We start from the raw sequence: 13,747 nt of genomic DNA on the forward strand, positions 1-13,747 counted from the left end.
TCATGCAGTTACTTTCTCTTGCTATAGATCCATGGCACATTATACTGTGATGCTAGAAGACTGTTCCCCTTACCATTTTATTTTATTAAAAGATTTTTGTTTGATGTGGGCCATTTTTTAAAAGTCTTTATTGAATTTGCTGTAATTCACTTTTGGCAGGGTTTTGTTTTTTTGGCCCTGAGGCATATGGGATCTTAGCTCCCAATATTGGGTGCAGGATTGAACCTGCACCCTCTGCCTTGAAAGGTGAAGTCTTAACCACTGGACTGCCAGGGAAGTCCCTCCCTTGATTTTTAGACTACTGCTTTCTTTTTATTATGTGCAAATTCTTAGTAATAATGAATAATTCTATTAGTTGAGCTGTTCGCACATTACCACCTAAACAAGTGACTTTCTGAATAAGGTTTTGGCAGAAAAAAAATGAATCTCCATATGCCCATGGCTCCTCTGGGACCCAAATCTGGGCATCATTAGTTAGCAGAAGGCTCTTGGCTGATCTTAATGATAATGACATACATACATTTGAATGATCACCATGAGCAAGAGAACTACACATTCCCGTAGGACCATGTCTGGGTACATAATAGCTCTGAAGGCTATCGGGCACACTCCATTTCTCTTTTCTCCCCCTAGTCTATGCTGATGCAAACTCATATTAGTGTCAACAACATTCTAACCTGCACAGGCCCTATAGGATTTTATGGTGTGAAACCTCACATGTTCACCCAGCTTGTCTCCCTCAAAATGATGCCATTCTCTACACTGTACACCCTTGCTGGTAGAACAAGGTACTGCCAGGTGAAATGGGAAAGGGAAGGCTTTTACTTTTAAAAAACTATTAAATTTGCAGATGTTAAGATTCTCAGCATACGTTCTTGATTGCTTTACTTTGGGGATCAGCTCTGGGAAGATCCTTTGCTTCAAAGCTGAACAAAACAAAGAATGACCTCTTTTTTTCTCTTCCAAATATGAAGGCTGTTTGCTTATGTGTGTGGGTGTGGGCACAGCATTACAAGTATGAGTTTAGGATATCAGGGTCTCTGAGTTTTACTGCTATCGGATGTCTATTCCCACCTTCACCTTTAGTAAATGTATTTTTTGGGGGGGGGGTCTGGTGCTTCTACGAAAGAAATACCTTCCCTTGCGGGTTCCGAAGGGTGGTGGGGAAATAACTGTGCTGAGATGTAGCTCTTGGCATCATGAAGCAAAGGACAGGACTTCAAGACAGCTCTCCTTCTCTGAACCCAGGGCCTCCTTCCTCTTTGAGAGTCATATAAATGATGCACCCTGCCCTTCACTGATAGCAGTGGATGAAGTAGATAGGTTGGCTTTGGCTGAGGTTCTCAAAATGTTTTCCTTGAATCATTTCTATTGAACCAGCTGGAGTATCTGTTATGGACCAGATCTCTGGCCTTTACCAAGAATCCATGATACAAAGGGTCTGGAGATGGGGTCTGGGAATCTCCATTTCAAACAGTTTTTTTTTTTTTAAATACATAAATATTGGGAACAATTAGCCTATGGGCACATTTAGTGGGAAAAAGTTACTGTTTCCTTTATTTTTATTATTCTATATATAGTTAATCAGATGCAACTAAAATTGTTCTCTCTTATATACAGTAATATGTAAACATTTCTCAGATTGTGGATTTTCCAGGATGTCCTTAACCATTTTCTTTCTTCTATGCCTACTTCTGAGTTTGGCCATTCTTTTCTATCTTTTTGGAGCAACTGCGCAGCTTTTAAAACCCAATAACTGGTACTCTTTCTACTAGCAACCACCTTAGCTGCTGTCAGGGAGCTCACTTACACTCCAAAGTGGAGGGATGTTGTATCTCTGCTATTCTCTTGCCAGAGAATTAACTGGGCGTTAATGTGGCTGCACCTCTCAGTCAAGGTGAGTTCTAGGAATTGCGTGTGTCATGTCACTTAATCTCTTCTAAGAGTGCAGTACTGGGTGGATTTAGGATTTGGAGAGTGTAGCATGATGGAAATGGCCACACATTCTCTGAGAAGTGGGGTCCTCACCCCTCCCCTTGAATTAGGGTAGGCTCTGTCATGCTCTCCAGGTCCCACATGGAGATGTGTTCCACCAAGGTGCCATATGAGAGAGTGAACCACTGTGTTCTCTCCAGATTAGCTCAGTCTCAGCCGACAGCACAGAAGGACCCCAGTCAAGGCCTTGTAGGGCAGACAGACTGCTCAGTCCAGCCCTGCCCGAATTCCTGACCCACAAAACCAAGAGACATAATAAAAGGGCTTTCTTTTAGACCTCTAAATTTTGGGGGAGGTTTGTTCTGTGGGGATGGATAACTAAATGTGTCTCTCTGGGGGTAACTTTGTTGCTGTACAAGCTTACTCTCATCCATACATGGGGTTTTTGTTTTTACCTCTGAAGGAAGTAAGTCAGAAAGTCAGCAGCAATATTGGTATCAATAACCCAATGGAATAACATGCTTGCAAATACTCACCAGAAGAATATAAATTATGTACAACTTAAGAAAAGCATATGCTTTACTTAATGAACTCAGAACAGTTTAAGGATTTTCTTGATTACTTAAAAAACATACTTCCCAGTATTTAGGAGTGAAATGAATATTAACTGAACTGAATCTATAATGGAGGAAACAGGCACTGAGATGTTAAACCAATTGCTCAGATTTTCACCATAGTGGGTCAGTAGCATGTTTATACTTATAACTAGATTCCATAGATCAATGGCTTTCAAATTTCTTTGATGGCAATTCATAGAAATAAATGTTTTACCTGAACCTGGGTACCCATATATAAACTTGAGCAAACTTCCTGAAATGCTATTTACACCATTACATGTGATACACTCTAAGATACTTTATATTTTCTTTTAAAAAATGCTGGTCAAACCTACCAAATCAATTTCATGACCCATTCATGGATTACATTCTATAGCATGAAAAACACTGCCCTAGACACTAAGCTTCCTGGGACCAGGGATTCTATCTTATTCATTGTGTACACAGGTGCTTAGAAATTTCTGGTGTATAGAAGGCATTGAAGCATTTAATGACTGAATGAATTTCATGAAGAGGTTCCAATGTATTAAAATGGGAAGGATACTAATCACAAATCAGAAAATCCATTGTCGGTGCTTGAATCCTTGCGTATCATTGAGCAGTGACGTCTCTTATTTCCTTGCTATAAAATAGAACTTGTGATATCCAGTATTCATGGGATGAAATGAGTCTACAAATATAAAACTATTGTGAGTAAAAGATAAAGAATTATAAGTAAAAAAATCAATGGATTTGTTACTTATGCACTTTGAAATTGCCTAGAAACATGACAAAAGTACTTCACTTTGTTACTTTAATGTCCCTTAATTAATTTGGATTAATTAGAGGAAAGTCATGGGGACTCATGCATGAGGTCTAAATGTAGACTTTTTTTTTAAAAAGATAAACAAATGAAATTTCACTGAGTAACAAAACAGTCCTAAACTGCTGGGCTGGTGACATCTATGTTGAAGTACTGGCTGGGCCGCTAGCAGATTAGACAGTGAGTGACAGCCGGAGCACGTCCATGGTAGCTGCATCGCATTGTTTTTGTGTCAATGGATGTTTCTGAAATTCTGAGGAGAGACTTGATTGGGTAAAGTGCCTTTGTTACCTCTTCAGGAATTTATTAATTCCTAGACTTTGCATCAGAAAATGCCACCATTTCTAAATTACTGAGGTTTGGATGTATGAGATTTGAAAAAAATGTCTGTGAGAGACTTGGGGATTTTGATAACTTGTTTTAATAACAACCAAGAGTTCTAAGCTTTCAACAAGACTCTTTTCACCCAGAGGTAAATCATGCTGCACAGCCTAGGGTAACCTTTCTTTTGTTTTCCCTTGAAAGCCTGCCACGTACCTCATCCATGGGAAATTTCCTGTTTGAAGTAGAACCATGCAGTGGTGTGCTTGGAGATTGGAGAAACCGTCTCTAAGTTCTGGTTCTGCCACTTTCAATATGTGTGACCTCGGATAGGTTTCTTTATCTCCTAGAGTTGTGAGCATTAAATAAGCTATATCATGCGTGCACACATGTATGAAGTATTTAGCACAATGCCCAGCACAAAGGAAATGATAAATGATAGTTCCTTTTAGCTCCATTACTATTTTTGTTTTTATTAGTTATTATTATTAGTTATATGCCAGCTTTTTCTTGTCTGGATTAGCTGTTATAGTTTGGTTGCTAGACAAGAGATTTGTTTGCTCAAGAAATAAGCAGATTTCTTTAAGGGCCAAGGAAAATGATGTCACAGGTTTTACCAGGTCCTGGGACTCAGCCATTGTGACACCTGGAAATTGAGCTGAAAATAAATAAGGTGTCCATCTCTATAGCAGCTGAGACGGGAGGTGTGGTATACTCAGCGTGTCCCCGAAAGGTGCTGGCAGCTCTGTCTTCCCTTTGTCTGCTAGGGAAAGGACTGCGCTGTAAAATTCTGTATGTTGTTGAAGAAACTGGGGCACTAATGCGATTGCTCACTCTGTGATGCTGAGCTATTTTGAAGTTTTCTTTCTAATCGGCTTGGGGCAAAATTGTGAAGTAGTCATTTGTCTCTGTTCCTTTCAGCCCTTCTCCCCCACACTTCCCCTTCTTCATCCTTCTGTCAGTGAATTTCTCCTACTTCATACCATGGATTAGCTGAAAATGGCTTAAAAGGTTGTCCCCTTTAGGTACATTTGTGCTTTGGATGACTCTAAAGAATTAAATGATTCTCTAAGGATAGTTTCAGGTATTTGCAGACCAAGAGGAGAGAGAATTCTGATGGGGAGTTATCCTGGTATCCTTCAGTTCACACTGCTTTCTCAGCTGGTTGTCAGCTGAAAAAAATATTGTGTATTTGTAATAGGAGGTAGATCTAGTCCAAATTTTCCAAGGTGTATTCCATGGGATGTGAGTTGGTTTTCTTGTGGTCAGATACTTTTAAGAAACTGTAAATAACAGAATGAAACAGGTTTCCTTGCTGTAGAGATTCTTAGAACCTTTATCATGCTCATGTCAAAGGAGGTACTTTGAACTTCCAAGTGGATATTTAGGATGTTACATTTTCCATCTTATTTGCTTATTTTCCTCTTTTAATTTTTATGAAGCACCTTCAGCATCTATGTGACACAAAACACTTTATAGAGCACTTCCCAGACCACCTAAGGAAAGAAGCAGTAAAGTGATGTGCTCAAGATTCACTACTGAACTGGTTGGACTAGAAATTTGGTTGTCTGAGTCCACAACATCATTAGAAATCCCAGCTGTGGTCATGGATTTAATGGCGGTCATCTCAGCTAGACTGAATACGGGAATTTGCCCTCTCCCACTGGTCATTGTGTTGTTAGCACCCAGCACAGTACCTGGCACACAGTGATTAAACCAGCACTTTTTAAAATTGAATTGAGATTGATTATGGGGTTGACATGTGTTGTCTGTTTGGTCTATGTTCACCGTTCCCTCTCCCAGCCTGCTGCCTACCACAGCGCTATGTTTGAAGGCGTCCGTGTCAAGCGCCATACTTACAGTGAGAATACGTGGTCCCAGTCCCACTGACACTGAACCTGTTCAAGTGCAGCCTGTGCGTGACCACATTCTTCTGGGGTTGAAACAGGATGATGTGCACCTTAGGCGCAAACAAACAGCCCAGGACCACGAAGCCACTCAGGCTGACAGAGATGCACATGGTCGTTGTCTGCACCTACAAGAAAAGGTTGCCTGGTTAAGTATCTTGACTATAAATTCAATACAGTGGTCAACTCAAGAGAATGCTAGAAAAAGAGCCAACTGAAAAAGCCAGATCATCTACAGTTCTGTTCTTATTCTGGCCAAACCAATACAGCAATTATGTTGAATCTTCTGAGCCTGGGATCCACAGGGAACCATTGCTGAGGATTTGTAAGCAAACACTCTTTGTGATGGGTGTTCCTCAAGGCTTGCCAAGACTTCCCATGGACTTTCTTGTTTGGTTTGTTTTCTTCATTATGTTTGTATAAAAGATACTTCTGCAGAGCCACTGAAGTCAGAATCTTAAGTAGTAAAATAACAGTACTAAGTGATGGAGTGACCCGACGTCTGATGGTTTGAGTTAATCAACTTGGTTTGTTTAAGGTTTACTATATTAAGAACAAATTTGATCCTGTTTCATATTTCTGTCTCTTTCATGCTGGGAGTGCTGCCTATCTGCTCTTGGTTTCCTTACTCAATAGTGGGGGACACTGTCAATTTTCTTCTAGGTACCTACTCTTAAATCATTTCATTAACATCTCTCTGGAATTTTGATACATCAGATACTCACTAGTTCATCTTTGTTTTCCCTTTCTTTCAAAGAAGGGATGTTCCCTTTATCCCTTTGCTGCCCCTGAAAGCAAACCTCAGAACTAGGTTTTATCATCTCTCTTCATTCTCTTGCCTCCACTCTTCATCTTCTCTGATCTTCTCATTTGTCCTGGCTTCAGCTCACATAGATTTTTCTGGAAAATCCCAAATTAGATTCTACATATTTAATCACTCTTAGTATGAAAAATGGCAATTAATTATTTCTTCTATCAGTTTCTACTCAGAGTAGCTATGGTAAATCCTAGAGTCATTTTAGAGTTCTTTTTCCTTCTTCTTCAGGCGATGCTATTACCAGATAGCAATAATTTCTCATGACCCAAAGTGTCTGACCTTCTTCTATAATCAAGGAAAACTGAAGACTGAACAATTAACTAGAAGAGCCACATCATTTTAGAAGACTTCTTTCTGTTTCTGATTTTTTAAAAATCAGGTTACGTGTATTTCATAACTCTTCAGAATCTGGTTTTACTTTAATTGCTGAAAGTAAATCTCTCCTCCCTGTCTTAAAGCTCCTGCTCCCCTAACCACTCCAGTGCTCTCCAAACTTGGTCCCCGATTTCAGGCTCCTTTAAATTCTCAGAAAAGTCTACTGTCTAATTCCACGATGGAAAAGCCTTGATCAATCATAACTATGTTGTTCATAGCAAGTCCATTACTAGCACAATTTTTTTACACTGATATATAAAACATGTTATTAGAACTGTGTTCTCCCTGCCTCGGATCTGACTGTGGTGCCAGCATGAGAGGGATCAGTTTTCCCCTGAGGGTGAGACAGGTTCAAATGTGCTCATTTTCCAAACCTTTTCTAAAAATATTTCTATAAATGTGAAACTCATCACATGTTTTAAGACATTACAAGGAGAGGAGGAGGAAGGCTTTTGTGAGAAGAGCTTGCACAAAGTTGTACTGTGAATTCCATATCCTCTCTACCATAGGGGGATTGTACCCATCTCCTCACTGAAAGTCTAGAGAGAAGGGCATCAGTGTGGCTGTTCACAGAAGGTTTGACATTTTTTCTGTGGAGGGAAGATGTTCTGCCTGGGAGCCTGATTCCTAGGTGAGAAATGGCCAGTTACTTTTGTACCACAGTAAGGAGACTGGCGAGTGTGTTGAAATAGCCCTTTAAGAATTTATCAAAGCAGAGGCTATGTGAGTGGGATGCTGGACAAAATGAGCCACGGGATAGAGAACCATTGGGGGGAATCTAGGGCCCGTGTGGAGGGGCCTGGAATCTTTCCCAGGAGGGGAAGGAGGCTGGAGGGGGAACAGCTGGATGTTCTGGGCCTAAGTGTGACAACTTAGAGTAGAAAATTGCCAGCCAACACACTCAAGGACCTGCAGGGAAAAAAAACAGCAGGAAATTTCTGATAATCACATGAAAACATCCTTTAATCATCTTCCAGATTATCCCAAGGATGTGTCTTTAGCCACTGGGGACTCAAAGATCATAAAGCCATCCTGTTACATAAGAACTGTCCTACTTCTTCCTTGTTACTCTTTAACCAGAGCTGAGGGGAAACAGCAACTGGTGGACTGGGAACTATGAGCTGGGAGAAAGGGGAAACTGACTGCTACAGCTCTAAGGCAGGCTGGACTGCAGGAGAAAATAAGGTTGAATGTTAAGTCATGATATGGTTTTGATAATTACATGGACAAGGCATTTGAATTCCTAATAGACTATTTCCCACTGAAAATTATTATAGGACCTTATGTTACTTAAGGGCTCACAAATCCATGGACCTCTGGAGCATTGTCACCTGTTGTTCTGTCCCAACACTAACATGGTGCCTTACATGGTGAACACCCCGTGTTTTGGTTCTACCCACTGGGATTTCCATCCAGTGCTGGGGTGTGATTACTCTCACTCACTACTAAGGGAACAAAGAGAGGCAAAATTAAAGGTGCGTTTTGGTCACAGTTTATGCTGCAAAATTAAAAGGTACCTTTTAATTTTTTTTCAAAACCCAAGTATCAGCCTCACAGTTTCAGTTGCCCAATTCCTTCTATAAATCACACTATTAAAAAGTCTGCATTTACATATAATTATTTGTCCCGCATCTTTGGACATTCCCAGTTCATGCTGCTCTGTTTTCATCTTCCTCAAGCTCCTAGCAACACCTGACATGGTTAACCACTTTCTGGATACATCCTTCCCTCACTGACAGTTCCTCATCTGAGTTTCCTTTGCTAACTTTTTTCTCTTCTACCTGAGCTCTAAGTGCTGGGGTGTCTCAGAACTCAGTTTTGGACACTCTCCTTCACCATCTCATTGAGTTCCAGGGTATAAGTACTTCCTTTATAGATGATATTCACATATGTAGGACTAGTTCCAACTTATCCTCTGGGCTTCCAGACCTATACACTCAACCGCCATCTTGGCGTATTGTGGATATGTAGTAGGCAAATCAGAATGAATCTGTAAGCAGAACTTGATCCTCTCCTCCAAGTGTCTCCATTTAAGTGACACCAAATGCCACCCAACTGTGCAGCCCCAAACCTGAGAGTCATCCTTAGTTTTTCCATTTCCCTTACACCCACACTTCCAGTCCAATAGCAAGTTCTGTTTGTTCTTTTTGAAGATAATCCTCTACAATCTCTTGGGCTTCTATATCTTTCAAGCAGCGGCTCTGACTGCCTTTGTTCTGGACTTTCTTTTTTTCAAGGGATTTTTATTGCAAACAGCCTTAAGAGATGGAGATAGTGCCTGGGAAACAAGGGACCAGCATATCATCCATTAGAGAAGACTCGGGTTCCCTCACCTCACAGTTCCTCCAGGTAGTGCCACCGCTGACTAGTTACAGCCTCCTTAGGCTAGCCTTCGGGAAGTGGGGCTCAGGGAACCAGAGCCAGGGCTAAACTCCCAGCTACTGCTATTACTTTGGGTTATAAAGTCCTTTTTGTCAGCGTCCACAAAACTGTGGCAGGCTAGCATGGTAAGTTAGAATAAGTTGAGTAAAATCCAGACTTTATGGTCTTTGACAGCTGTGACAGTGAGATTGGGAAGGTTTTCTCAAAGAGGAAGCGTGGGCTGATTAACAGGCCTCGAGAGAAGTCCAGGTTGACCAAACTATGTGGTCACCCAGGCAATAAAGAGTGCCCTTCTTTATTGCCATCGATGGAGAAGATTTGAGGGATGGGGTCGCAGGCTGAGTAACAGGAAGTGGGTTTAGATAGAGCTGCTGCACCGGTACTGAAACTGTTGCTGACTCTCCTCTGGGCATGGGGTGGATTTCCTCCCTATCCTGATTCGGGTCCTTGATGGGCAGAAAGTTCCACTCTTTTTCACATAAAAGATACAGGGACACGTGACTACGCTGACCATGGAAAGAGAAACCTTGCAGAGACGAGGTGAATCATTTGGACTCTGCCCGCCTCCCCTGGAAGATGAGAGAGGCAGGTGACTAGAGCTTGTGAAGGCAGCATGTCAACAGCTGAGCCCTTTATGGCTCATCCCCTGCTGTAGTCTCTCTTGCCAAACTTAGATCCATTCCAAGATGACAAAGGTCTCAGCTTTTTTACAGTGGAAACCTTGGCTGCAGAAAAGGAGCTTTGGTCCTCTCTATGAGATTTCCTTGAAATGGAATAATGCTTTGGAAGACCATAGATGAGGCACTGACTAGTATTTGGGCTTTTACTGACCTGCAGTGGGTTTAAAATGCTGACAAAAGTGCTACACCAAAGAAAGAGAAACTGATGTGAGGAAATATAGAGAGATTCTTACAGTCAGCTGCAGTGCTGGAACACTTGCCGAGCTCTACGCTAAAACCAGGCAAGACACTAAGTGATATCATCGTGTTGAGATAGCAAATGCCCTGAGCTGAGATGGACGCCTTTAAAAATGTTGCTGTCTATGTGAGTCACTGCCAAGTAAGCTGAAATACACAAGCAATACTCCCTAGGCAGATAGCTACCTGGCTCTGGTCTCTTGAGTTAAGGGGTCCCCAAAGTTGAATAGTGACAGTAATGATCTTGCCATTCAGTTCATGGTTTTGGGTGCTCATAAACATTCGATCTTCATTCAGTCGAACTATGCATAGCTCTACATGCTTGAAACACACAGCAAATGTGCTTTCCTTCCTGGCATGCAGATTTGCCTGCTACCTGGTTCCTCCCTTACTCTCCATCCTGACTGCAGCTGCCTTAAGAAGACAGGGAGGATAGGTTGAAAGTCTCCCCATCCCCAAGGGTAGCTGCCAACTGTATGCACCAGACCCAGTGTGCTGGGAAACTCCGGGGAGGTAAGAACTCAAATATCTATGCTCTGTTGGTTACAAACAACCAAGTTACCATCCTACCCAGACCTGTTAGGGAGAAGTTAGGGCTGGGATCAGAATGAGACAAGTGAGGGAGGCACTTGCTTGAGAGGGAGCTTAAGGAGGCATCTCAAACTCAGATATCAATAATATTCTATTGCAATGTTTCTTAAAAATTCTTGCTAAAAATCTGTGTTCTCCATCCCGATCCCCCCTCCCACCTCACTCTCCATCCCATCCCTCTGGGTCTTCCCAGTGCACCAGCCCTGAGCAATTGTCTCATGCATCCAGCCTGGGCTGGTGATCTGTTTCACCCTTGATAGTATACTTGTTTCAATGCTATTCTCTCAGATCATGTCAATGTATGGCAAAAACCACTAGAATATTGTAAAGTAATTAGCCTCCAACTAATAAAAATAAATGAAAAAAAAATCTTGCTAAAAACCTATGATGAACATAATACCCACCTTTTAAAAAAAGGATAAGATTTGTAACAGTGCTGGGCTGTGACAGATTCAAAGAGAAGATGACTGTGTATACAAGTGTCACCAGCACACTCTGCATTGCCTAGTGGCAATCGGGAAGCCTACACAAATGCTGATGTTCTGGCTATAGTGGTGGCTGTGAGTGATAAAGTACTTTGTCTCTGAATCAGGAATCTCATGTCTTCTGTCAGCATCCCTGAAACTGTTGTGGACTCACCTGTTAGACTGTGGGGTGGTTTAAAAACCCTTCACAGTTCCTGACAGGTTCTGTCTCCATCACTGACATGCTACCCTTGGCTCCAGTCATCATCAGCTCCAACCGGAACACCTACTGCAACACCTAACCACTCCCCCACCTCCTGCTGTTGCCTTTCTGTCATATAGTGTCTTCAGCAGATTGAATTCTTTTTTTCTAAAATGTGAGATCACTAAACTGTTCTGCTTAAAAGTGAATTTCAGTGGTTTCTTTTTCCATATGGAACAAAATCTAAACTTTTTGCTATGTGTTATGAAGTCCTATGTGGTCTAGCCCCGCCCCCGCCCCCCACACCCTGCCTACTTCTCATACAAAACCACACTTCCATCTACTCATTAAACTGTAGCCAGATACACCTTTCTTTGCTATGACATTTTTGCCTAGAGGCATTTGTGCTTACTGCTTCTTCTGCCTAGTGTGTGGAATTCCCCTGTCTGGCTTTTCCATCTTTCAGTAGAGTATTATGAAATGGGTACTAGGAGGGGTGGCAAAGATTTTTTTTGAAAGAATGAGACGTGACACATTTCTTTAAGTCTTCAAATATTCAATGTGGGAACAGTGAAATTTCTTTGCAATTGCTTAAACGTTGTAAAAAAAATTCTAAAGTCACCCCCAAGTCTCTGCCTAGATTAAGTGCTTTGCCTGTCCCAACGCCAGAAGAATCTAGCACCTTGAAAGCTGAAGTACAGTCCTTTGTCCAGCAGCATCTTCATCACCTGAGAGCTTACTAGAAATCCAGAATCTTGGGCCTCATCCCTTCTCACTGAATCAAAATGTTTAGCAAGATTCCCAGGTGTATACATCTTAAAGCTTGGGAAGTAGCATATCCCCTCACCCTTCCATCACAGCACTCACCCCTGCATGAGTTATCCCGAATTCTCATTTGTTCATTACTCACTCTCCATTTCTACCCCCTCTTGTTCCCTGCTAGACTGTAAGTTATAAAAGAGGAGGGGCTGGTCTATGTTAATTACTGTATCTCCAAGGCCCATGATAAAGGCTCAAATACTTTTGGAAAACATGACTGAACAAAATACTTAGTAATTACCATTTTAATTTTTTATGGAAAACTTTCCACCCAAACATGGCCTAATTTTTTAGTTACACCATGTACACTATGTATTGAATCCCTGATGACTCAGAGTTTGTTTTTTACCCTTTCTAGGATGGTTTTGTTGCAATAAAGAAGGAGATGGTCTGGGTATTCCTCAAAGATTTTTCAAATTTTTGGATTCTTACTCAAGTTTTTGCTTGCTTTGTCTTGATGCCTCTTACAGCATCAGTTTTGCTTGTTTTAGGCTTTACTCCTACAAATGTATTCCTCCTATTAAGAACAGATAAGTTTGTGGTATAGTATGAAAGGCACGGATTTGGATCCAAAAATCTTGTCCTACTATTTCTTAACTGTGCCACCTGGGAAGTTAATTATCCTCTGAGTCTGTTTACTCATCTTTCCAATGGATAATGAAATTTGCTTTCCAGGGTGCTAATGAGAATAAGTGAGCTCAGGTATGCAAAGCATTTAGCAGAGTAAGGTCTTGGAGGTCGATCAGGTAGAGTCAGTTCCTTTCTTTCCCTCTTACCTTAATTATGTTACTTTTTTGCCCAAGCAAACAACCAACCAAAAGAAAAGAAGAAAAAAAAAAATCAGAAGACCTCAAATCCCTTAAACATTATTTTAATGAATTCCTTTACCTGGTATAATCTGACCAAATTGCCAGTTCCCATGAGTTTCTTACTAGACTCCCCTTACCTTTCATTTGAGTACAACCGATATTACATTTTTCTTGGTTCGTTTCTATTTTGCTTCAAGAATATTCCCTGTAAGGCTTATATTCTCTACCTTAATTGCACTTTCCAACGAAGGTCTAGGGTAAAATCTCACCTTTTTCAGCAGGAGTATTCCTGGAAAGACCAAGTTCTTACTGATCTCTTTTTTTGAAACAAGTAGGCATTTAAGAGTTTGTATCAGTAATTTAATTGTAAACTATTTTGCATTAATCTTGAATTCATTCATTCTTGTTATTTTTTCCCAACTGGAGTATAAGCTTTTTGAAGACTGGAATGGTACTTTATATTTATGTGTAACTCCCAGCAGGTGGCAAAGTACTGAGTCATAAACCTTGTTGACTGATGTCCAATTTTCTAATGCTGGTTCTCAGATTAATGGGTACTTTTCTAATGCTGCTGATTCTATCTGAGCCACATGGTTTACCTCTGAGAAATTTAAAATCTCAATCTAAAATAAGGGGCCCGAGTTCAAATACTTCACACATGAAGGAAACCAAGTGTAAGAATTCAGGGGTGGGTGGGCATTCTGGGCAACAGGAGTGAGAGTTCTGTCTAGAGACATGAACACTACTCAACCAGCTAATTGTTGCATGTAGGAATTAGGGTTCACATGT

General features: G+C 41.1%; 1 protein-coding gene across 3 annotated transcripts in view; it reads right to left on the reverse strand.

Annotated features, from left to right (window-relative positions):
* The window catches only part of GRM3 (glutamate metabotropic receptor 3), a 226,397-nt gene that overhangs the window by 8,192 nt on the left and 204,458 nt on the right, over window positions 1-13,747 (reverse strand). For all 3 annotated transcript variants that reach the window (XM_061166332.1, XM_061166331.1, XM_061166330.1), the window contains one exon: window positions 5,536-5,710. In XM_061166332.1, the coding sequence (XP_061022315.1) occupies window positions 5,536-5,710 (175 nt within the window). The remainder of the gene's footprint in view (window positions 1-5,535; window positions 5,711-13,747) is intronic.

The sequence above is a fragment of the Dama dama genome, chromosome 18, assembly GCF_033118175.1.
Source record: "Dama dama isolate Ldn47 chromosome 18, ASM3311817v1, whole genome shotgun sequence".
NCBI lineage: Eukaryota > Metazoa > Chordata > Mammalia > Artiodactyla > Cervidae > Dama > Dama dama.